This window comes from Protopterus annectens, chromosome 16.part0 (assembly GCF_019279795.1).
Source record: "Protopterus annectens isolate FY-2018-M chromosome 16.part0, PAN1.0, whole genome shotgun sequence".
In the NCBI taxonomy this organism is placed as follows: domain Eukaryota; kingdom Metazoa; phylum Chordata; order Ceratodontiformes; family Protopteridae; genus Protopterus; species Protopterus annectens.
In genome coordinates this window covers 560,339,972-560,366,787 of record NC_056750.1, presented here as the reverse complement: position 1 = coordinate 560,366,787, position 26,816 = coordinate 560,339,972, and the positions used below count along the sequence as shown (strand labels likewise).

General features: G+C 39.9%; 1 protein-coding gene across 2 annotated transcripts in view; it reads right to left on the bottom strand.

The window, feature by feature from the left end:
* The window catches only part of HMCN2 (hemicentin 2), a 2,554,053-nt gene that overhangs the window by 767,461 nt on the left and 1,759,776 nt on the right, over nt 1-26,816 (bottom strand). For both annotated transcript variants that reach the window (XM_044058392.1, XM_044058391.1), the window contains exon 57: nt 16,439-16,535. In XM_044058392.1, coding sequence (XP_043914327.1) covers nt 16,439-16,535 — 97 coding nt within the window. The remainder of the gene's footprint in view (nt 1-16,438; nt 16,536-26,816) is intronic.

Genomic DNA, 26,816 nt, shown 5'->3' with positions numbered 1-26,816 from the left:
ATAACTATACCCAACTAATTAACTCCATTACCAGACCCAACAAAACAACTCCCCCCCCCCCAGGTACTACTCGACTGAATCCTAGTATCCCACCCTAATAAAGTTATAAAGTCTGGCATTATACCTGACCCTATAGGAGACCACTTGCCAGCTTTCATCCACAGAGATACCCACTCCTCTCCTCACCTACACCAATATATTCACACACACAATCTTACAAACTTTAACCCCACTACTTTCTCTGACACCCTAAAACAAACTGGAACCCCCTAAAAACTCTACCACTAGACAACGCCGTAGAATTCAACTCAACCTTCTTAAACATCCTCAACTCCCTAGCTCCACCAATATCAAAAAGGGTAAAAACCAAGACCGCCCCATGGCTAACCAAAGACACCAAAAAACTTATGCTACAAAGAGATAAATCCTGGAAAACATACCATCAAAATAAGCAGCCAGAAACTCTTCTTAAATATAAACAACTCCGTAACCTCGTTAAAAAAAAAAATCACCAGAGATAAAAAGTCCTACTGTATTAAACTCTAGTCTAACCAATCAAAAAAAAAAACAAACATTTCTGGAATTCCATTAATTATCTTCTCAACCTAGGCACCAAAACTAGCCCCTCCCCTGACTCCAGAAAATCTGATCCTGAAATAGCCTCCCTATTCAACTCCTTCACCAACTCCATAGCAGAGCTGACCAAGACATTCCCTAACAACAACCCTTCCCCTCAACCTATCCAATCTTCAACACCCCCTACACAGCCCTCTGCTCCCGATCCTCCTCCCATATTTGAACTTAAACCTATCTCAACCTCCCACATAAAAAATTACTCTCTAAATTAAAACTGTGCTCCAGTGCCCCTAACAATATCCCATCTTCCTTCCTAAGAATAGCCGCAGATGGTATCGCTCTTCCCATTAGCATCTTGATTAACAGATCCATGCAGGAATCTTATGTGCCCAAATTATAGCATGCTGCCTTTATCCTACCTCTCCATAAAGGAAGCAAAAACAATAGCATCTCTAACTACCAACCCATAGCTATCCTCTCCCCAATCTCAAAACTCCTGGAAAAATGCATCCACCTTCAGCTTATGCCATTCCTAGCCAATCACCAACTAATTACTCCAACCCAACATGGTTTCTGACCTGGCTATAGTACTATCACTGCCCTTCTCTCTTTCTTAGACACAGTAAAGCTTGCCCGTGACTCTGGAAAAATAGTTTCTACAGTTCTACTTGATCTGTCCAAGGCATTCGATACTATCTCCACACCCACCTCTTGAACCACCTTTCTAGCCTTCATCTCTCCCAGAATTCCTTATCCTGGTTCTCAAGCTACCTCTCTGACAGGTCTCAAGCCATGAAGTGGGGGGAAAGGCACCTCAACCTTTCTTCCTACCCCCATTGGGGTACCCCAGGGATCCATACCTGGTCCAATGCTGTTTAACATCTTTATTAATTATTTCCACAAAGCCATACCCAGCACCAACATCGTACAATATGCAGATGATTCAACTTTAGTCTGCTGCGCCTTTAACCTCTCAGAGCTTTGAACAGTCACCCAAACTGCTTTTTCCTCCACTGAAAACTGGATGCTCCAAAACCACCTCTCGCTAAATGCCAACAAATCCAAAATACTATTATTCTCTCCCTCAAAAGCTGCCCCTCTTGATAAAAACACATTCAAAATTATTAGCCAAAACAACTCTACTACAGAGGTTTTCCCTTTGCTAAACTACTTGGGGTTACTATTGATGAACACCTAAAATTCGACACTCACATCCAGCAAAACATTAAGAAAACCCATGTAAAACTTGGTATGCTATACAGAAACATCCACTTTCTCTCACCTCCCACCAGACAAACTCTCACCACTACCTATCTACTCCCCTCACTATTGTATGGCGCTCCTCTACTAACAAACCTATCTGTCTCTCTCTCCTCTAAACTGGAAGTCTGTTAAAATAAGATTTCTAAATTTGCCACCAAAGCCAAATTCTCCTCCCATCATTGTACTGCCCTTCATTTGTTAAATTGGCTTGAACTCTCCAACCATCTAAACTATCTCTAAATTACTACAGCCCACAGACTAATTTTTCAACCTACTAAGTGCCCGGCACTAACCAACATCTTTCAACCTTACACCCTCCTCAAAGAACTCTAAGATCGACTCACCAAAACCAAATCACTGCCCGCAAACCTAATCGTCCTGCTGATCAGCTTCTGCTATCCTTTTCCTTAGCTAAAAAATGGAATTCTCTTCCATCCTCACTAAGGACTTATGAAAACTTTGAAACCTTTAAAACTCAGCTACACTCCTACCTTTCCTCTAACAGGAAATGCAACTGCACTCTCCCCACCTAGCCTAATAATCTTTCCTCCCCTTAAACTCCTGTCTAACTCTGAGTACAAGCTAACCTAACTTTAAATGTACATATTGTAAATATCACAACTGTACAATTTATAAATGTTTATCACCTTCTCTCTCTCTTTTCCTTCTTAATCTTTGTCTCCCTCACAATTAAGTTACCACTGCCATCCTAAATATTTAGATACTATATAATCAAGGAATTTAATTATTGTTCTCTAGCATAAAATGAAATTGTAATTGTGCTTTCTTTACTATGATTGTATCTGTAACTACACTATGTAATGCCATCCTAAATACTTTGATACTATATAACCAAACAATTTATTCCTGTTCTCTAGCACAAAATGAAATTTTAATTGTGTTTACTTTACTATGATTGTATCTGTAAATACACAATTTAATGTGGAGCTTTTCTCCCCAGGCCTCCACTGAAGACAAGCTCCCTGAGCCCAGTGGACCTCCCCAGTCATCAAACTGGAAATAAATAAATAAATAATTACTACCTCTTAAAGCATGAAGGAATGCAATTTTTTATGACTTCCAGCATGTGTCAAAGATGAGGTCTGTGTATTTTTACAGGTAGATGCTAAATACTGCCAGCTTCTAGCAGTGGGGGTTTCACCTGGGATGACAAAAATGATGTCATTCTGCAAACTATCCCAGCAGTAATATTGTAGACATTAATTTGAGAAGTCTCTTAGTGAGACAGATCATACTGTATTCTGTCTTGGACCTGACAAGAACTAGAAGACCCATTCACCATATCTGCCTTGCTCTATTAGTACGTTTTTAGAGTATAGTAACTCTGTCAGAGTCAGGAATATAGTGAAGCTTAGTTTAGATATTTTTCTTTATTTGTTTGACACTGTTGTGCAGTGTTGTTTTAAATATTTCCTATGGTTTTGAACTCTGATGTCACTGTGAATATATATTTAGTATTGTATTATTTTATTTATTTTTAAATATATTTAAAGCTTTCATTGTGGCTGATCTGTGTAGAGATATTTAAATTTTGGGAGTACTTGCATATTTATTTGGTGACACTGTGTGGGCCACTCCTAATAGCCTTGCTCTTGGTCAAACTACCATTTGTGTTATTAATATTACACAGTAAGATTGGACACCCTTTGTTAAGGGCCTTAAATTACCTGATAAGGAACTGACTGGTGGCAGTGGTAACTACCTTACAGCCTGGGCAGAAGGGGGCATAGCTAGTAAACCTGTGCCAGCCTCTCCCAAGGGGTGTAAATCAAACCTCAAAGTGTCTGTGTGTGTGTGTGTGTGTGTGTGTCACCTCCTTGGACAGGGATACGAAGCACTGGTTGGACAGAGAGGGTGCTGGAGGTCTTGGCTTGGTCACTCGGCTGAGATCTTGACTCTATAGCTGTGCCAGTGGGGAGTCTTAGTGGGGATCTGGAGAAAGGTAGAGAAACCAGCCCCGGACTGACTGTGGTTTCTGTGTGTTCTTAAGGGAAATTGCACTTGATGCAAAGAGCTACATCTGGAAATACTGTGTGTGTACTTGTCATCTTAACAGTGTACATCTCCCACTGGTGAGGATTGAGGCTCCTTGCTTACTGGTTCAATGGTGGGATGTCACAGGCACATTCACTTGCTGCCTGATCTTTGTCTACTTCTGGATTGACTTCCATTCCCACTTGACACTGATACACTTCTGCTAAACTAAGCAGGGAAGTCATCTTAGACTTGTTCGCCTCATGTTTTAAGATGTTTACTATGTTTGGGTCTTGTGAGATCAGCAGATATGTATGCAGTCTTTTGATTACAAATCTACACATCATCCATTTCAAGGAGTCCCACATCCCCTTCACAATGGGGAACATAAAATCTTGACATACAATGATTTTGATAAAACATTTGATAAGCATGAAGTACTTCTCTTGTTTTCCTGTCCAACTGATCCAATACCTTTTGGAGACAGTCAATCACCCCAAACCTGTAAGCAGAACAGGAAGAGCAAATTGGTTTATAGCTTGGACTTTGTCCCTAGATGTCAGGACTGTTTTCAGTATTAATTTTAGTCTTCTAAAATACTCCTTACTGCATTTGTTTGTGTTTTATTGTTGATCCTCAATTACAAATATTTATACACACCCTCCCGTTCAAGTTCCTTTATCTCACATTCCTGTCCCAGACTGACATTTTCTGGATACTGCAATTTTCCTGCTTTAAAAGTTGCTTTTGCACATTTATCAAGACCAAACCACATTCATATAACATCCGAGAAAGTTCTGACCACTTGCAGTTGTACTTTCAGTTCTTCATCTGATGAACTATACAGTTTTATATCATCTACAAAAAGATGACAAGTCTTTACACATTCTTGTCTTCTGGAAGCCAAATTGCAGCCATGACCTAATCTGTTAAGTGGACAGGCTAATGGTTTAATGGCAAGACAAAAGAGCAGCAGTGACAGATTTTACCCTCGAATATCTCCCTTTGAATTTTTATCCCTGGATAGTAATTTGTCCCTTATCATGGCTTAGCTGCAGAGTGGATTGTCACTGTTTCATGGACACTATAATGTAATTAATCAGTACAGTGTGTATCATATACAGCTGTAAGCACTCCTTTACCTGTGAAGGTGTGATGCTGTCAAATGCTTTTATGTAGTCTATTTCATGCCATACTTAGTTTTTTCCCCCTTTTCACAATTCTTCATTATGACTTTATTTAACAAATTATGCTTTTTTTTTCCAGGTGACTTTCTTTTTTTACCCTTTTGTTCTGATGCCATAATTGAGTTTTGAGAAGTGAGAAGTTCGCTTTTGAGAAGTTTTTCACTGTGGTTTTCTGGGCTGGGGGTGGGGTCGGGATGTGGACATCCAGTGAAATTAATTTATGGTCTGATCTTACCAATGAGGGATATACTTCTGGTGTGAAGCATAGAGTTCCCATGTTGGTAATGATCAGGTCTAGTATGTTGTCCCCTCTTGTGGGAGTGGTGACTAGTTGTTCCATAGCATTTGAGTTTATAATTTCCAGGAACCTTTGGGCTAAGGTGCTGGGGCTTGAGTAGTGCTCCCAGTCAATGTTTGGGTAGTTGAAGTCACCCAATATAATGGTGTTCGGAGAGATCTTCATGTTCTCCAATGTTTTCAGGAAAGCCGAGTGGGATTCCTGACTTTGAGAGGGTGGTCTGTAGGATGCTATAAACTGAAAAGCAGTCTTGCCCACTGTTAGTTGCACATGGATGGTCTCCGATACTTCGTGCAATGCCACTAACCTGGAGGTGTGGATATCCTTGATAAATATCGAAACTCCCCCTCCTTTTGTGGTTCGGTCCGGGTTTTGGGGCCGAAAAGCATGACATGAGGTATAGCCTGGTAGTGCTGAGGTGCTCTCTGGAGCCTTGTACCAGGTTTCTGTCACTGCACAGATATCGATGTTCTCCATACTGAGGAGAGCTTCGAGTGCGTGCATCTTGAGGTTAGGACTTCTGGCATTAAGCAGCATTACCCATAGTTTCTTGTTCCTTGTGCTGTCTATAGGGGTGGGTTTGACATTTGAGCCTTGCCTAAAAAAGGCACTATGGGGGTGGCAAGAGCCTTTGCCAATATCCGAAAGCCCAGTGGTGACAGGTGCAAGCCGTCCCTAGCGAAGCAACGTGGCTTGTCGCGCACGTCATCCCAAGCTGACAGACACTGGATCCCCTTTGAATGACACCAAAATTTTAGCCAATTGTTAAAATCGATCATTTTGTCTTTGTACTGTGGCATCATTCTAGGTGAGGGTAAGATGCTGCTCAAGGTCAGGGTCATACCAGCCTGGGCTACATGATCAGAGAGCTCCTCTATGTCTCTTTTCATGTAGTCCAGGGAGGTACGTCTCAGGTCATTCACACCAGCATGTACAATGACTGAGTCATATTTGTATTTGCTTTGGAGTGACCTGAGTGCTTGCGTTATGTGGAGGATCCTAGCACCCGACAGGCAGCTCACCGTGACCTTCTCTTTATTCAGCCTGGTGAGCGGGACGTCAGTGTGTCTTTCAGTATACAGCCCTTCTGCCATTAGTATGTCACAACCAACAACTAGTTTTGCAACTGTTTACAAGTCTGTTTTACAAAACCTACATTTGTCTGTTTCTCCCACATATTCAATGGACTTTGTAAACCAATGTGTAAGTAGCCCACTATCTTTTGCCATCAATATTAACCTTTCATTTCTTGGTTTGAATTCCCCTTCCCTTAACCATTCCTGCGTTTGATCCTGATCAACATGAGGTTCTTCCAGAAGTTTTTTATACTTGCAACTATATTTATGCATTTTCCACATTTCTTGCCTTCTCATCTGATCCTTCACTTTATATTCTTTCATTTGTTTTTTGGCACATTCAGTGGCTGCCTGATTTTTTATCTACTTCTGGTTTAATTTCCATTCCTGACACCGATATGCTTCTGCTAAACCAAGCACGGAAATCATCTTAGATTTATTCTCCTCATATTTCAAAACTTTCACTATATTTGGGTCTTGTGAGGTAAGCAGATATGTATGGAGTCCCACAATTGCAGATAAATACATGTAATCAATTTCAAGGAGGCCCATACCTCCTTCGGAATGGGGAATATATAATATTGGTATGCATTGATTTTTATAAATCATTTGGTGAGTATGAAGAATCCTTCTTGTTTTCCTATCCAACACATATTTTGGGGCCAATCACTCCAAAATTCTAAGCTAGTTCAGGAAGAGCAAATTGGTTTATAGCTTGTATTTTGTTACTACATGTCAACACTGTCTTCTAAAGTATTCCTGTTTTGTTTGCATTTGTTCATGTTTTACTGTTGATCCTTCATCAATTCCCAAATATTTATACACTCCCTCTTGCTCAAGTTCTTTTATATCACATTCTTGTCCCAAACTGATGTTTTCTTGGTGCTGCAGTTTTCCTGCTTTAAAGGTTGTTTTTGCACATTTATCAAGACCAAATGACATTCTTATGTCATCTAAAAAAGTTTTGACAACTTGCAGTTGTACTTTCAGATCCTCATCTGATGAGCTATACAGTTTTAAATCATTGACAAAGAGATGATATACTTTGTTGTTTTCTAGGAGCCAAATTACAGGCATGGCCTAAGCTGATAAGTAGACAGCTTAATGGGTTAAGGTCAAGAGAGAATAACAGCGCTGACAAAGAGTCACCCTGGAATATCACCCTATGAATTTTTATCCCTTGGGTAATAATCTGTCCTTTATCAGGGGTTAACTGCAAAGTTGCCCGCCACTTGGTCTATATAAAGTTTTTCATGAATCTGTAGTATTAATGAACACAAATTTGCATTTGAAGATTTTGACAGTTTTTCTTGATGCAAGTATTTTTCTTTCCTCTAATTTCTTTCTTAATCCTTTTGTTTATCTTCTATCTGGAAATTCTTGGCTTCTTGCACAATAGTAACAATACATAACTTATTTCTTATCCTTAATAGTCCACTCTGCCATCTTTATGGCTGTTTTTTGGCATGTCAGTTTTTGTGGACTATTTTCTACCACAATGGGGGGGGGGGCATCCTACCCCTGAGCCTGGTCTTATCCCATTGTAGGAATGTTTCCGTATCTTGAGGATTCTACACTATTTGTTCCAGTACTGGCACCAGGGTGCCCGGCAGGACTGGACACTTGTATCCAGGGACTTGTGCACCCAACTGTCTTTTTTTATTTTTAACCTACTTGTGTCCATATGGCATATGCTATATAAAACACAGTGTATATATTAGTGTTGTCTTGGTGAGATTTTGTAAAAACAATGTCTACCTCATGAAGGCACTTACCTAAACTTGAGGGTGAATTCATTTCCATCAATATTTCTCTACTTGCTTTCTGATTTTATCATCTCTCTATTTAGACCCCTGTCTGGTTGCATAGATTGGGAGATGATTACTGAGACAGTCAGACATTATACCTAAGGTGGTGTATTTGCTAGGGTCAGATACTAGAATCCACTTTAATAGGTAATTTGACATCTTGCTACAATGTGCGTGGACATTAGTTTGTTGTTTGAAACCAAATAAGTTCATGCTAGATGTAGGGGAGTTAGAGCTCATGTCCAACCAACTGAAATTCACATCACTTAGTAGTATAATTTCTTGTTGAACTGCTATGAATAGCCAATGTTGGCTATCTTCCAGTATAGCTGTATTGTCTCCAGGAGGGTTGTAAATAAGAGTAATACATATTTGTGTATAATTACTTAATTTCAGGAAAGTTATAAGAAGCTCTGCTGAACTTTAAGCCATGTTTCAGTTACAGCGAGAATATCAGGCTTATGCTGGATAATCCGGGCATGTAGTTCAGAAATTTTATTTCTTAGGCTTCTAACATTTAGGGCAGCAAAAGACTGACTAAGATTACCAAGGCGGGGGGTTAACCATTATAGGGTAAGAGTAACTGTTGTAGGGTCAAAGTAACCGCTGTAGGGTTAGAGTAACTGTTGTAGAGGCAGAGTAACCAATGTAGGTTATAGTAACTGTTTTACGGTCAGAGTAAACACTTTAGGGTTAGAGTAACTGTTGTAGGGTCATAGTAACCACTGTAGGGTTAGAGTAATTGTTGTAGGGGCAGAGTACCCACTGTAGGTTTAGAGTAACTGTTGTAGGGTCATAGTAACCACTGTAGGGTTAGAGTAATTGTTGTAGGGGCAGAGTAACCATTGTAGGGTTAGAGTAACTACTGTATGGTTAGAGTAACTGTTGTAGGGTCAGAATAACTACTGTAGGGTCAGATTAACTGTTGTAGAGTCAGAGCAACAATTGTAGGGTCAGAATAACCATTGTAGGGTCAGATTAACTTCTGTAGGGACAGAGTAACCACTGTAGGATTAGAGTAACTGCTGTACCTTTAGAATAAGTGTTGTAGGCTCCAAATAACCACTGTAGGGTCAGAGTAACCATTGTATGGTCAGAATAACCATTGTAGGGTTAGAGTAACTGGTGTAGGGGCAGAGTAACCACTGTAGGGTCAGAGTAACCATTGCAGGGTTAGAGTAACCATTGCAGGATTAGAGTTGTGTGTGGAAGAGAATTGTCTTCATGCTCATTACGATAGGTGGGGCCAGGATTAGGGCGAATGTCTACACCTAGAAGTATTTTAGTACATAGGGGAATTATTGATACTTGTTTTTGTCAACAAAAAAAATACATTGTTTGTTAATAAAACAGAATAAAGTTTTGTGGCTTTGAAACTGCCCGCCCCTCTTGTAAATTTGTGTTTGGATACTCTTTCTATGCCCATCGTATTTGCTCACTCAACTGAGTGCAGTGAGATCTTATTCTGATTTTAGGCACTCCTACTGTGTACAAAGAGAGCATCTGGTAAAGAAAAAAAAAATTTTTTTAAGCTTGTTTCCTGCCTTTCCTGTAAGTGGTCTAGACTGTTTGCAGGCTTCTGAGCCCCCAAGCCTTTCTGTTTTGGAGTGAAGCCTTCTAGCTTAATTTTGTTTCTTAGAACTAGCCAGTTTTCTAGTTTCAGCACTCAAATCTGTTTTTTTGAACTCAGCACTTGTTCAGAACTTGTTGTAAGCACTAAATAAGCTGTAAATTACTACAGCACTCAACTTTCCTCACTTGTCTAGAGGAAAGCAGTTTTTAGTACTTAATAAATAAGCACATATCCAGGCATGTCTAAGGGTCAGCTCCCGGTGATTTCTCCTGTCTACCTGATGAATCTGGGCATCTTGGGGCAATGCAGCAATTGCCTCATGTACACAGACAACCCTCTCCTCCTACCACCCAACACTACAACTTGTGAGAGATGCACTTATATTTGCCAAACTGGAAGCAAAGTTCTCTTCACCCAAGACTGTTCTAGAAAGTCAAGAGGAGAAGGTAACACCTTGCACCACACCACACTCATCACATAGTCCCTCAAAACCTACACCACCAAAACACACACAGAGAAACACAAAACACACACCTACATTCACAGAGGCTCTCAATAAAAACCTGCCCAAGCATCAGGGACCTCCAAAGCAGAAACGCAAGCAAACTCCACCCCCCCAACACAACCCAAATGACACATAGCCCACAAACTCAGTGTGCCACTCAACCACAGCTCATAAGGCATAACAACGTACCCAACACTCTAGTCATAGGTGACTCTATAGTCAGGCACACTGATGTTCCACTCACCAGGCTAAACAGGGAAAAAAGTTACTGTCAGCTGCCTGTCAGGTGCCAGGATCCGCCACATAATGCACGCACTCAGCTCACTCCACAACAAGCACAAATATGACACTATCATTGTCCATGTTGGTGTGAATGACCTGAGACGTACCTCCCTGGACTACACGAAAAGAGACATGGAGGGGCTCTCCGATCTTGTAGCCCAGGCAGGTATGACCCTGGCCCTGAGTAACATCGTGCCATCACCCAGAATGATGCCACAGTACAAGGACAAAATGATTGACTTCAACAATTGGCTAAGTTTCTGATGTCATTCTAAGAGGATCCAGTATTTGTCGGCCTGGGACGACGTGATCGACAGACTACGATGCTTTGCCAGAGATGGCTTGCACCTGTCACCCTTGGGATTCCGGATACTGGCTAAGGCTCTTGCCACCCCTAAAGTGCCTTTTTTAGGCAAGGTTCAAATGACAAATTCGCCACCGTAACAGGTACATGCAAGCAAAATCTGAGGGTAATGCTACTCAATGCTAGAAGTCTAAACCTCAAAATGCACTCACTCGAGGCACTCCTTAAAATGGAGAACATTGACATCTGTGCAGTGACAGAGACCTGGTTCAAAGCTCCAGGGAGCACCCCTGCATTACCAGGCTATAATTCATACCACAACTTTCGGCCACCTAACCCAGAATGAAGCACTAAAGCTGGAGACATGCCCATATTCATTAAGGATATCCACACCTCCAGGCTAGTTGCATAGCATAATGCATCCGAGATTATCCAAGTGCAACTAACTCTGGGCAAGACCGCAATCCAAATTGCAGCTTGCTACAGACCCCCCACCATGCCCCAGGATTCCCACTCCTCATTTCTTGATACACTGAAAAGAATTAGGGTACAACCTAACACCCTAATAATGAGCGATTTCAACTACCCCACCATTAATTGGGAAAACTACTCATGTACCAACTCTTTTGCTCAGCGTTTTCTGGAATTCATAAATTCCAGTGCCTTGGATCAACTTATTCACACCCCCACCAGGGGCAGCAATATCCTAGACCTGGTCATTACCAACATGGGCAACTGGTGCTCCACACCAGAGGTCAATTCCTGGTTGGTCAGATCCGACCACAAGCTAATCACCCCAGACATCCACATCCTGCCCCCACCCCAAATTAGGGAAACCACCGTAAAAAACTTCTCCAAGGCCAACTTCACACTTCTTAAGACAGAAGTGGCAAACTTCATGACACCCATGCTGAATCCTACACAAATGCACTTTATAAGCACTTACACGAGTGCATGGATCATGCTATCCCTAATAGAACCAAGATGCTATCCTCCAAAAAAAGAAAGCCAATCTGGTGGTCCTCTGTCATAAACAAACTCTACAACAGAAGAAAGAAACTGTTGCAAAAAAAAAGAGTAAAATCCCATGACTGGAGGAACTCCCTGGTCAACCTCAGTAAGAAGCTGAGATCCCTAATAAAATCCTCCAAAGCTAGTTACGAAAATAAAATTGCCACGGACTCAAAAGACAACCACAAAGCGTTCTATAGCTATGTCAAGAATCTCAATGGCAACACTCAGATCTGCTCAGAGTTACAGCACAATGGCACTAAATATACAGAACCAACTGATATTGCCAACATCCTGGCAGATAGGTTCAGTGCTAACTTTACCACCCCTCTCACCCCCTAGAGGGCCCATCTCTATACCAGAAGAATGCAAAGTACCTGTAATCACGGCTGCACAGGTAAAAAACACACTCTCCAAAGCCAAGAACACAGCATCCATGGGACCTGACAATATCCCAGGCTGCGTTCTTCACGAACTACAGAATGAACTGGCGCCCTACCCAAGTACCATGTTCAGTCATAGCCTCACCTCAGGCTTTGTGCCCACTGAATGGCTCACCATGATGTTTATCTCACTCCACAAAGGGGGAGCCACGATGGACCCCGGGAACTACCGTCCCATAAGACTGACAAACCTGGTCTGCAAGGCCATGGAATGTATCATCATGGAACTCATAAACAAAGACATTGGTAATCTCCAAACTCTGGACCCTACCCAGTAAGGATTTGTAAAAGGCAGATCATGTCTCCTAAACCTGATTGACTTCTTTGAAGCAGACACCAAAGCCATAGATGAGGGTAAGGTGGTTCACACAGCTTATCTAGATCTCGCCAAGGCTTTCGACACCATCCCCCACTCTAGAATTATAGATAAGCTCACTAAACTAGGTATAAATCCCTATGTCACAAGACGGGTTGCCAACTGGCTCATGGGCAGAACCCATACTGTGAAAGTAGCAGACTCCAAATCCAACTTCAGACCAGTGACAAGTGGAGAACCACAGGGTTCAGTCCTCGGTCCTCTCCTATTTGGTATCTACTTCTCTGAAGTACAGGCTAACACAGAAGGTCTTTGGCTAACAAAGTTTGTAGATGACTGCAAACTAGGAGCCATAATCAAAAATCCTAACGATGTGGACATATTACAAAAGGGCCTCACTGAGACAGATGCTTGGTGTAAAAGCCATGGCCTGAAGCTCAATGCCAAAAAGTGTATTGTCATCCCCTTTGGTTAAAAACTCTGTACCCATGAACTACCACATAGCTGGTAGTCTACTTAACGCCAAAAATGTGATGAGACCTTGGGACACAGGTGGACAGTAGTCTCTCCTTTGATAATCACATCGCCACAGTGGTCAGGAAATCCTTCTACATGGCTCACCTCATCACAAAAGGTTTCTCATCCAGAAAAAAAAGAGGTCATTGTTCCTCTCTACTCATCACTCATTAGACCCATTATAGAGTACAACACCCCTTTTGGTATGTACCTCACAAGACATCTACAACAACTGGAAAGGCCACAGAAATACCTCACAAAGAGGATTACTGGCCTCAAACAAATGCCCTACACAGACCGTCTCAAAAAACTCCAGCTTTACTCCGTCGCATATCGTCTACTCAGAGGCGATCTCTGCGTAACATACAAAGCTATGTCAAACTCAGAGCTGTTGGACATGCTCCTTTTAAAGAAATCCCAATCCCTCCGAGCTACACACTCTAGGGACCTAAACCTTGTCACCACAATAAACAGAACATGCTGGAGGGATAGATTCCTGTCCCAGAGACTTCCCATACTCTGGAACAGACATTAGCACTCTTCAAGAAAAATCTTGATGACTGGATGGGAGATAGGAAATTCACCCCGGGAATCACTTCTGTGGCTCTGCTTGACAGGGGCACAGGAAAATAATTTTCTTGGGTGGCAAAAACCAGGGTACATTTTTGGCTAGGCTTATATAGGCCCTAGGGCCAACAGCCTAGTACCTACTTATGAACCTATAATACAATAAATTGCAACATAGCATAATATTTATACAAGAAAATGTGAATAAATGCTAGTCAATGAGTTATAGCATTTTATAAGCTGTAAGTCTCACTTACTTACTCAGACAAATACAAGTAGGATGATTACAGTACCTGCTGCAATATACTGCCCACATTAGCCAGCAACTACATGCCTTAATAATTTGCCCATATTAGTCAGTGTCGAGTACACTTTCCTTTCTTTTCGGAAATATTGCCCAAGATGTTTTTTGAATGTTTCCATAGTTTCAAGTTTTTTTATGTTTGTAGGCATCTCTCTTTCACAGACAGTTAACCATCCTGCTAGGGGTCTAAATATCCTTGATCTAGTCCTCACAAATATGGCTGCTTCTTGTACATCTCCTTAAGTGTCATCATGACTTGTTAAATCAGGCTGTACTTTAGAAACTTTTTCATTTTAAACTGGAGACGCTTCACCTGTAAATAGCTCTAGGCTTAGGGACTTCTCAAAACCAAACCTTCAGTTACTCGATGACTTAAATACATTTTGCTGTAATCTTATATATATAGTGCTTCTCCAATTTCAATAAATTGTGATTCAACAAGAGAGATTTTGATGAAAATTTTTAGATGATTGACTTTCAATGTGGCCATTGATGACAACCATAATATACAGCTGAATTTACATATGTTTACCATGAGCTTTTGCATTAAAAGCGCTAAGAAAAGGTAATCAGAAGTACTTAACTGGTGGGGTGGGGGATTGCCCCTTTGCAAAAAAAAAAGTGATGTTACTTGCTTTTTTTGGTTTCCATGTGGTAAGGATTTTCCTTACATGTGCACAGTTGATTGCCAGCATTGGCGTTGTTGCCCTTTTGTGGTTGAAATTCTTGCCATCGACATTTTGCTGTGCCAACCATTACACACACACACACACATATACTATTTAGTTAGAAGCATACAGACATGCGTACACAAATAATATTAATAAATGCTGCATTTATATTTGTACATTTGTTAACATTTTTTATACTGTCACCTAACGTCACTGAACTGAAAGAAAATCTTCCAAATTTATTGATGAATAATCCCATATACTTCTTAAACTGCATCTCAGGAAAAGATGATCACAAATTTCAAAGCCATCAAGGCACCTTTTTAGGGCAGAAATCTTTTCCTGATGTACCTTTGGTCTGTGACACTTCATGAGTGATAACATATTAGGTACTTTTCAGTCATGACCTTTTCTATATCTCTCCTCCTTACCCACTTTGAAGTATAACAGCAATTCCTCACTCTTCCCCATCCTAGTATCTTAATTCCCAACATGCTATCACTGGTCAGGCTCCTTACTACTTATTCATTCCTCTGTGAACTCTTATCTTCCCACCTCATACATAAACCTTTCTATTTCTTCCACTTTGACTATAATTACTTCCTCTTGTACTTACCCTCCAGATTTTTCTCCTACTTCCCTGTCCTCTAAAATTTCACCATCTACCCTGTGTTTTACACCTCAAATTACCTTTTTTTCACCTTTCATAACCTTTTTATAGCATTTCAAAGACACATTCTTACCCTTTATACTAATATTGAATGACCTATCCCTTTCTCTTGGTCATAATACTGCATTCTACCTTATTAACCTACTACTCACAATCTGTTTATTTTTAGTTTCTATATAACCTAAGCTGATGAAGAAATTTGTATTTACTTTACATATTGCATGTATCCTTTTTTGTATTGTGTTTTTTTTTTTTTTTGCATTGTCTTGATTTTATCTAGTTTAAAAGCGGAGCTTTTCTCGCCGGGCCTCTACTGAAAATGGACATATATCCAGTTGGACTAGCCCGGTCAACAAATGTAAAATAAAATAAAATAAATAAAATAAGCAAAACTGAAAGTTAATTTTCTTACTGTGAATTCCTGTCAGAATCCATCGAACTACATGGTAAGAAAGGCATATATATATATATATATATATATATATATATATATATATATATATATATATATATATATATATAAATCCTTTAGATTACATGGTCTAACATACTTTACTATGCTTCAATAGTACTGTTCATAGGTTGGTACTAGGCTATCGGCCCTAGGGCCTATACAAGCCTAGCCGTAACAATTTCTGGCTTTCTGCTTTTCCCAGTTAGGGGTCACCACAGCGGAACTACGGTCTGCTAACAATTGGCAGTGGATTTTTATGGTGCCTAGTTGCCAGCCCGAAGCCCAACCTTTAAAGAAGGCAGACCCATTCACGTACGCACCTACCTTCATGTCTTTATATGCCACTCGACCACGGGGAGGACATGCAGACTTGTAAGACTCTGTATCCATCATATATATATATATATATATATATATATATATATATACACATACATACACACACACACACACACACACACACACACACACACACACACACAAACATATATGAACCCACAGAAAAATACAAACACACAATATATATTCCATCTCATATTTCTTTTATTTAAATTGATGGCTATAACATGGTTATGATATCGTCTAGTCATTTACAGCACTAAATGAACATGTCACTTACCTTGTACAGTCAGAGTGAATAGTTTCTCTGTTGAACCTGCCCGATTTTCTGCTACACAGACATAACCAGCAACATCAGGAAGATGCACAGCCAAGATCTAAATGTGAAATAAATAAATTAATTAATTAAATAAATGATGGTTAGTTAGACACTTGATCTTTTCCAGCAGTCAGTGTTTGTTTGGCAGTACCATATATTGAGTACTTCATAACTACTGTGGCAGATCTCAGTTTGAAACAAAAACTTGTAAAGTTTATTAGCATCTGCATTTTGCTTATCAAAAGACAAGCAATTTAAATGGAAAAGTAAAAATAGTTTATAAAGTTTTTTATTCACCATCTCTCTTAAAAGAAAACTCAGCCCTCTCATACAGTTTAACTCAATCTTTAGGTTTCTTTTCTCCAAAAAGAAAAATCTGTGATATCCCTCAAAGTCTCCGAAAACCCAGTATGCAACCTATACTGGGTCAAAAACAAACCTAACTGCATAAACGTATTTCAGGTAGTGAACTTCACACCCTCAACACTGTTAAATTTCTGCTTGGTTTGTTAGTTTTCTTTACTCCCTACAATATGATACCAGCATTTTGTAGCTACCAGAAACTTGCTTGTACTTTTTAAACCTTTTATTTCCTTGCATTGGAATCAAAAGAAGGGAAGCCCACCAACTTTGTTTTTAAGCTCAACTTCTCACATACAGTAGAGAGTGGATTATCTGAACTAAGTGGGACCTAGGGCAATTTGGATAATCAAACTATTTGCAAAATCAAACATAATTGAACCGGATGAAAAAACTTCTAAAATCTTGAATTTTTTTTCCTGCACGCAGGAATACAGTTTTCAACCATTCAGTGATCCTAGTGGACAATAAAGATTATTTTTCACACACAAGCTGGCTAAATGCTCAAATAAAATACTCAAGTTAATGGGTATAATGTTTACATATTCAGACTTTATGATTTTTCCTACCCAAAAACTCTGAAAGACTGGTTCAGATAACTGACATTTCAGATAATTGATTCTCTACTGTACTTTGCAGAGGAATTTGTATCCGCCTGCATTACATATCATATACGCAGTTAAATCTGTAGTTTACCCTGCCAGGCACTGCTGTCAGTTCTCAGATGGGCAATTAATCCTGCTAATATCAGGAACACAGCACTTGATACAAAAAAAGAGAGAACATTGTGGAACTGTTTTCCACTGTTTTTATTGCAGAGAGGAGAAAGTACAGTTGTGTATACTTACCATAAATGTAGATGTTCGAGTGTATTCATTGTTGCAGTCATCACACTTAGGTTATCTGCCTACAGGTAGCCCTCAGTCGGCTCGAGTACCAGAGACTTAGTATTTCTGCGTCAGATGCTGTCGCTCCAGGACTGACGTTAGGTTGTCAGGGGTATAAAAACTGGCAGCCAACACCATTACATCAGTTTTTCTTGTCCCAAATGTCAGGAGCCCCCCAAATAGGGAGCTAGGTTATGGTGGGGAAAACACCACCAATAAAAAGTAAATACCAATACACCAGAAGGTGTTAGTAATAGCCATAGATAGGAGAGAGAGAGAGAAAACCAGGGGCCTGGAGGGAGGGAAACCAGGACTGCAACAGTGAATACACTCAAACATCTACATTTATGGTACGTGTACACAATTGTACTATGTTCTTCGTGTTTCACTGTTGCAGTCATCACACTTGGGTGGATTCCCAAAGCTGAAGAAGGATGGAGGCAGTCAAGAAGAGTTAGGGCTGGCTAGTATGCCTTGCAAGACTGCTGTAGCAAATCCTGCCCTGGATTTGGAAAACACAGGCAGGTGGTATGCTTGGTGAAGGTGTGTACAGAACTCCAGGTAGCAGCCTCCAGGATACTGCCCTGAGAAATGCTGTAGAGGTAGATGTTGCCTTAGTGGAATTTATTCTGACCCCCTGAGGGGTTGGTTTCCCATGGTGCTTGTAGCAGAAATGGATGCAGTGTGCTATCCATTTGGAAATAGTTTGTTTTGAAATGGCCTTGCCTTCTGCCCCTGTTGCAAAGCTGACTAGCAGCTGGTCAGATTTTCTGAAGGGCTTAGTCCTATCAAGGTAGAATCTGAGCTGGCTGTGCACGTCCAAGGAGTACAGGATCCTTTCCCCTTTATTTTGAGGATTAGGGAAGAAGGTTGGCAAATGGATGGATTGATTGACAGCCACACTGGACACCACTTTAGGCATAATGGAAAGGTTAGTCCTGAGGGAAACTCTGTCAGCATGGAAAATAATGAAGGGTTCCACAGCCATCAGTGCTTGTAGCTCAGACACTGTTCTAGTTGAAGTGATGGCTAGAAGCAAGGCTGTTTTGCAAGAGAGGAATTTTAACTCTGCTGATGCAGCAGGTTCAAAGGGGGGAAGTGTGAGCTTTTCCAGTACAAAGTTAAGGTCCCAAGCAGGGGTGGGTGCTTTCCTTGGTGGCCTTAAGTTGTTTGCCCCTCTCAGGAATGGTTTGATAAGAGCATGCGAGAAGAGAGATGGCTCAGTGTTGTAATGAGCAGAAATGGCTGAGGCATGTATCTTAATGAAGGAGAAGGACATGCCTTTGTGGGGTATATCTGCTAAGTAATCCAGGATAAGAGGCAGAGAGGGCAGTGTTGTGTCCTCTCCTTTAGATTGAATCCATGAGCAGAACCTTTTCCACTTATCAGCATAGGATTTTCTTGTACAGGGTCTTCTGGCTTCAAGAATGACGCCAAGCACCTGTTTGCTAAAAGTCGCTGGGGGAGAATTCAAGGAATCAGCCAGGCTGCAAGATTTTAGGGTTTGCAGTTGTGGATGCAGAATCTGTCCCTCCTGCTGAGAGAGGAGGGTTGAATTCTGGTTTAGGTGCCAGGGTGGCACCGATGTCAGGCTGTGTAGGAGTGGGCACCAGTGCTGGCGTGGGTAGTCTGGGGCAATCAGAATTGTCCTTGGTCTGTCCTGTTTTATCTTGAGTAATACTCTTGAAAGGAGGAGCAGAGTGGGAAAGGCATAGATTGAGAGATTTACCCACTGAAAAGATAGGGCATCCACTTTTCAGGGCCTGCTGTGAGGATTCCTGGTGCAGAATTTGCTGAGCTGGTGGTTGTAGGGGGAGGCAAAGAGATCCACCTCTGGGGTCCCCCATTTCTGGATCAGACGGTTGAAGGTGGTGTGCTCCAATTGCCACTCATGTGGGTCTAGGAGATTTCTGCTTAAGTCGTCTGCCAGTAAGTTTTCTTTGCCTGGCAGGAATTGAGCTTGCAGATGGACTCGAATGTCCAAGGTCATGTTCCACAGGGCCATGGCTAGCCTGCAGAGTGGGTAGGAATGGGTTCCCCCCTGCTTGTTTATGTAATGTAATGTACAGGGTGGTGTAACGGTTAAAGTGCTTGCCTTACAAACACAAGGTGCAGGGTTTGAGTCTTACAAGGGATAATTGGCTAGGCTTAAATTGGTTCGCAAGGGCAGTTAGCCTAGTACTCGTCTATGAACCTATGAACCTACCACATAACTGTGGTGTTGTCCATTTTTATTAGCAGTTGTCCTGGAAAGATTAGGGATCTGAAAGCTGTCAGGGCATTCTGTACTGCTATCATCTCTTTTTGATGTGCAGATGAATTTGACTTGGGCTCCAGTGGCCCTCAATACATATTCCATCCATGTGTGCCCCCCCCCCAGGCATAGTCTGATGCGTCTGTTGTTAGGGTCTGGGCAGCTTGGGGTTGAGTAAATGGCAGTCCCTTGTTGTGGTTGCATGCTTCTGCCCACCAGAGGAACAATGTCCTTATACAGGGTACGATAGGAATGACTGTTTCCAGGTCCTGAGAATGTTGGCACCAAAAACCTTTTAAGTACCACTGGAGTTTCCTCATATGCAGTCTTGCATATGGAGTCAGCCGTATACATGAGGCCATGAACCCTAGGGCTTGCAGTATTTTTCTTGCAGATAGCTGGGTTCTGGTGGCCATTTGTTTGAAGTAGTCTGTCAGATACACTTGTTTTTCTGAGGTGAGGAAAGCCTTCAGGGAAATTGTGTCCAAGCTTGCTCCCAGGAATACAATCTTTTGACTGGGTACCAGTTTTGATTTCTTTTAGTTTATGGTGTACCCCAAGGAAGTGAGAAGGTTTTTCACAAATGTCAGGTGCTGCAGCAGCAATTCCTAACTGTCCGCCTGAATCGGGCAGTCGTCCAAGTACAGGTAAATTTGGATATTTCTCTGCCTGCAGCATGCAATGGCTGGAGCCAGGCATTTTGTGAATACTCTGGGCACAGTAGATAAACCAAAGGGAAGTGCAGAGAACTGATAATGCATAGACCCTGCCCTGAAATATAGATACTTCCTGCATGATTCCCTTATGGGGATATACAGATAGGCTTCTTTTAAGTCTAGGGTGACTTAACCAGGCAACGATAAATGGTTCGGGCATTAAATAAGGCACAAAGCTGACAGCGAGAGATGTCGTGGTCTGGGCCTAAACAGGTGACACAGTAAGAATGAAAATCTCTGTGAGGTATTTGCTTTCTACAGGCAAGACAATTGTTAACTTTTTCTGACATCGGTTAGAGCAAGAAAAAAGGATCCCCAATGGGGTACTTACCTTTAGAAGACTTCAGGATTATTAAATTCCTAAACAAAAATTCAGGTAGCAACCAACCGCCACTTGCGAACTGCTTCTGCTTCAGGATCCTCGGCAAGAAAGACTGATGCAATGGAATCAGCTGCCTACTTTTATACCCCTGACGAGCTGACATCAGTCCTGAAGTGACAGCATCCAACACAGAAATACTAAGTCTCTTGTATTCGGGCTGACTGAGGGCTACTTGCAGGCAGACAACTTAAGTGTGATGACTGCAACAGTGAAACACATAGAACATCTTACTCCCCTGTCATAGCAAAACAAAGCAATTCGATCACTCAGGGGTTTAAAGGCAATTATCAAATTTACATAAGCAGCAACACAGTATTGAAATGCTAAGCTTTAAATGTTGGTTACTTATAATAGCTTATATGTTAAGATAAATTAAATGTAGTATCAAAGATTTCGGTGACATTTAGAGAAAAGTCAGAAAGTATTTTTTCTTGTAAAGTATCAACATATTTACCATTTTCAAGCCCCTCCCCCCCAACATGCACACACAGGACAAAACTGCAGAGAGACAGGTGGCAACTAGGTGCACTGATACTGTTCATAAAAAAGTCTTTTATGCTTTTCTGTGACATCCTTCCAGAAGGATATGCATATCTGGAACACACAGAACCATGGTAAGAGATTTCTACTGACTTTGAGTCAGTCCTTACGCTGTTAGAGTGCATGAGCATTTTGTAGCTCACCAAAGAAATGTGACCATTGATGGCAACCATAATATACAGCTGAATTTACTTTAACATATATTTACTATGTACTTTTGCAATACAAACATTAAGAAAAAGAAATCAGACGTGTTTAACTGTGTTTAGATGTGAGCATGCACACGCACACTGTCAGACATGCATTTAAACACAGTAGTGCATCCCACGTATAGTATTCTACATGCTACATACATTTTTACACACAGACGGACATATATATATATATATATATATATATATATATATATATATATATATAGGGTCTATATTATTTGAACAAAAGTTCATAAAATTGAACGCTGTAAACAGCGAAAATGCCGAACTTTGAAACCGTTATTGTGGGGGGCTGCACCCCCCACTAATTATATATATATATATATATATATATATATATATATATATATATATATATACCAACTCCGAGATCACACTACAGTGAGGAAAAGACAAATTTCTTGATCTTTACTGTACCGTACCCTCAAAAAAACAGATCGATGAATGGCATTTTCTCGTAATCAGCCGTCTGATATTTTGGACTTTCGTTCTTCTAATAGGAACCCTATATATATATATATATATATATATATATATATATATATATATATATATATATAAATATGTCTGTGTAGACACACATATACAGTTACACAAATTTCCATTTTGATTTGTTTCTGCTGAAAGGACATGAAGTACACACACAGGCATATAATCTAGTTCTCCGTTTTATGCACATATATATATATATATATATATATATATATATATACATACATACATACACACACACACACAATGTTTTTGTACACATGTACTTTATACACACAAACGCATATACTAGAGAAAGAGAGAGATTTAGGTTTACTATTGAAATGTGGAAAATGCAATGACTGACCGATGGAAATGTCGAGCTGAAATGTGGAAATAGTTCATGTCTAAAAGGTACAATATCAGAACTGAATTAACTGCCCACCGTAGTTCGATGTATTTGACATAGGATTAGGTGATGTCAGTCATCCAAGCTATGCAGCTTAACTTACTGTTAGACTGTCAAGTCAGCAGCATATGGTTTTTACTATTTTGCAGGGGGGCAAGCCATCCTGCACCCCCCCAATGTGGGGGTGCTGCTCCTTCCACATCCCCTGCAAATTATATATACCAATTCCAAGATCACATTCCAGTGAGGAAATGGGTAAAATCCCTGTTCCTCACTGTACTGCAATCTCCACTCAATACCGAACTCATACTATTGAATTGCACTGCACATTCGGTACTATGTATTTGTCGTAGTCTAATTTGGCATTCTGCCTCTTTGAAAAGTGCCTTTCAAACACATGCTGTTCAATCACTGGTACTACAGTATTTCAATAGTAAACCTTTATATATATATCTATTTATATATATATATATATATATATATATATATATATATATATATACTTTTATATATCTATCTATTTTTATATATATATATATATATATATATGTGTGTGTGTGTGTGTGTGTGCAATATGGGTGCACATAATTTATTTATAATAAACATAGTAGAATTAAACATTATTAATGTGTACATGCTAGTAAAAGTTGCTTAATGTTTTACTTGGTCACTGTCACACACTGGCTATGTGTTGCACATGCAATCTCGGTTAATGTCTTTGTGTCAGTATTGTTGTTCTTTATATTGCTGACTGCATTTCACACTTGTTATTATCTTTGCCAATGTAGCCCAAGTCATGGCTGAAAAGGGTCCTGGGACCAGTTCACTTTCCTGGTTACCAAAGTATAAACAAATATGAAATAGAAATAAAAAAAAACGAGGGTGAACATGACAGAAACTAGTAAAGCACATCTTAATTTTGCACCATTCATTTGATTGAAAAAAAAATCCAATGAAGGCATTGGGAAGTAGCAGACAGACTTAATTTGGAGTCCTACTACTTGTCACGTGTAAATATACAGCAGGGATTATTTACTGTAGTGAGAGTATTCACACCTCAGCATGAGAGTGCAGGGAAAGGTCTATCAGTCCTTTTAGAACTACAAAAAAAAATCCCATTACAAAAGCATGCTGTTTACCTACTTTCGTTGTTGCAATAGCTAAAACATAGAACAAGCTCTGCCAGATACATAAATGGGGCTCAGTCAGGGAAACACAGAAGTAGCGATGTTTCAGAAGGTGTGTTTAGATGACAGTGCTTCACAGTCCCACCATTCCAACTTAATGGCAAGAGAAAACAGCACCACTTCCTTATGTCTAACATGAGGAATATAAAGAGGACTTGAAATGTATTGTGGGAAGAAGGAAGGAAAGCAAGAAAAAACAAGATCATATTACCAAGGCAGCCCCCATCATCTGACATTTTGAGGGAAACATTAAAATTGTAAAGGCACTTGGAGTGATTTTGAGGCATTAAAATAGCTTTGAAAACAAATATGCAATGAAAAAAATATTTTTTTGAGTTCTAAGGCAGAGTTTTCAAATACCTATTCCCCATTCTGTGGTTAGACTGCTTCTTATTTCCCCTTATTCTTGTAAAATTCTCCTACCTAAATGTATTTCTCAGGTACATCAATTCTGTACAGCATTTATAGTCTCTGTCCAAATTCAGCATTAATTCTCTCTGTTAAGGAATTTGACTGGCACTTGCTCTATTTTCACAGGAACACACACTTATCAAAGGCCTTGCTGGGATTTGATCTGAGAGCTGCAATGTTCTTTGACAGTGCCATTGCTTATTTTTTCAGCTAACATAGCCCTATTTCACATGCCATTGTCATGGTGCTGCTATTTGTAGTATAAACCTCTGCAGTTATTCCATATAAATAGCACACTTCAAATAAAGTAGAATGTTCACAGGTCATTCTGAGTGGCTTTCCCACTCAATTGTAAATGAAGACAGGCAGTGAAAGTGCTTTCTCAGCTATGTTCTGTTGAATGCATTGGGACGTAAGCTTTCTGGAAGGTTAGACTCAATTCACATCGAAACACACTAACTCTTGGCCATGAGGTACGCCAAGTAAGAAACTTTGACTCACAAAATGTTGCTTTTTAAGTTGTGAAGCTCTCCATTGTAACAAGGAAAGCCTTTATTTTTTACAAAGAAGAGCAAGACAAACAATTTAGTGCAATAACCTTTACTCTCAGCATTTAAAAATGTTTTTTTAAAAAGCAAATAACTAACATGTTTTTTATCTCAGTAGCTTACAGTACACCTATAGAAAAACACTTTACAGAGCAGGATTTGATGTAGTTATGGCCTTCAGGAAAATATTGGCTTCTTCCATGCAGTGTTTTATTTAGTTAGTTACTCGTCCAAGAAGAATGTTGATTGCAAATATGCCAAAATTTTCAATTATTGTATTTGTTCTATAGCTAACAAAAGCTGAAGGACAGATACAAATGCACATTTTGGCTCAGTTTACAAAACTGAATTCAAAAAACTTTGAGTATGTACCTAAACACTCTGGTAATTAAAAATGAAACATTGCTGTACAGAGGTCAAGGCTACAACCATAAAGAAATCACCTCTTTATTTTTGAAAGCTGTAGACAGTGTGTGTGACTGTATGGGACAGAATCTATTTTTATGCCATTTTCCTTAACTGAATGAGTACCTTGAAAATAAAAGGATTAACAACAGTGAGAAAAATTTCACTTTTTAAGTTAAATGATTGCTGAATATTAGTGAAACACAATTTCTTCAGATGTGTGATTATTACATGGTTCAGATGCAGCCTGAAGGGATACAATGTTTGTCAGAAAAGTTTGTAAACTGCAAAATGAATTAGCATTTCAATGCAATACTGCTCAGGAACCAAATCCAGATCATCTACATTGTATTCTTTCAAAAAGCAGCCAGCTTACCTTTATCTATGCTATAAAGGGTAAATCAACATCAATATCAATTAATTCTGGCAATGACAGAGAAGAGGAAAATAAATGGAGCATAAAAAATGCTGAAAGACAAAGCACATTTTCAGATGCAGCCTAAACACAGCTTACCATAGCTCATCAGGTGTACTCATTACAAGGGACGTTCCCCATTTGTGATCTTAAAAAGTTTGTGTTCCTCAAAGTTCCAGAGAGATAAGGTCTGTCTCACACTCTGTGTTAAGAATGTTTGTAACAGATACCCATGGTAAACAGAACTGAATCATACTAATTTCTTAAAAATAACCTTTTATAAGTAGAAAAACAGCACATTTTTACCATCCTGAGCGTTTCCTAGATGAAGCTGTTAGTAAGCTGTTAGCAAGTGTTCCACGTTTTGCCTATTTGTTCCACATTATGAGAGGCAGTGTTTCTCATTTTGGAGATAGAAGGTTGAGAGCTATGCAGCTTACTTCTCAAAGTGCACTTTTCTCACTATAAAATGAACTCTGCACTGCTAATATAACTAGAAAGTGAATTTGCCATTTCTCTGTCTGTGCACCATTTTTCCTCAGTGTACAGGATATTGGCTATAAGTGACTTCTCACAGTACTTCTAATAAGAATTTGTCTCCCTGGCTCTTGCATCATATTACTTATTATTTTTTTTTTCAGGAAAGGGCTGTATATTAAGTCACTTTGCCTTGCCTCCATCCTAACAGATGCCAAAAAACGACTGTGCCTAGCTTACTCTATTTGCCATATCAAACAGCAAATAAGCTCTTACAGAAACAAATTTGCATTATTCTTGCAAATGAATGAACATTAGTGGCCATTAAAGGGAAACATGGCAATTTTAGCTGATAAAGTGAGTTTGAAGGTAATGAGAAATTAGCCAAAGTATGTGCTCTTTCAAAACAAAACAGTAATTCTTTGTAGCTGAAAAAAGTACCATATTAATTTGTTTAAAAGGTGGCACAGAATATAAATCAAAGGTAGCTGTTGAATGAAAATGGACAGACACTCTCCTCGTGGACCCTTAAATAAAGGTGCAGTTTGCTGTACTACCATGAATAGAAAGAGCAGCTGAAGCAAAATGAATAAGTCATATTGTGGGGACCAAGAGTACCTTGTTTGAGAAAGAACATTTAGATGAAAACTGACACAACATCA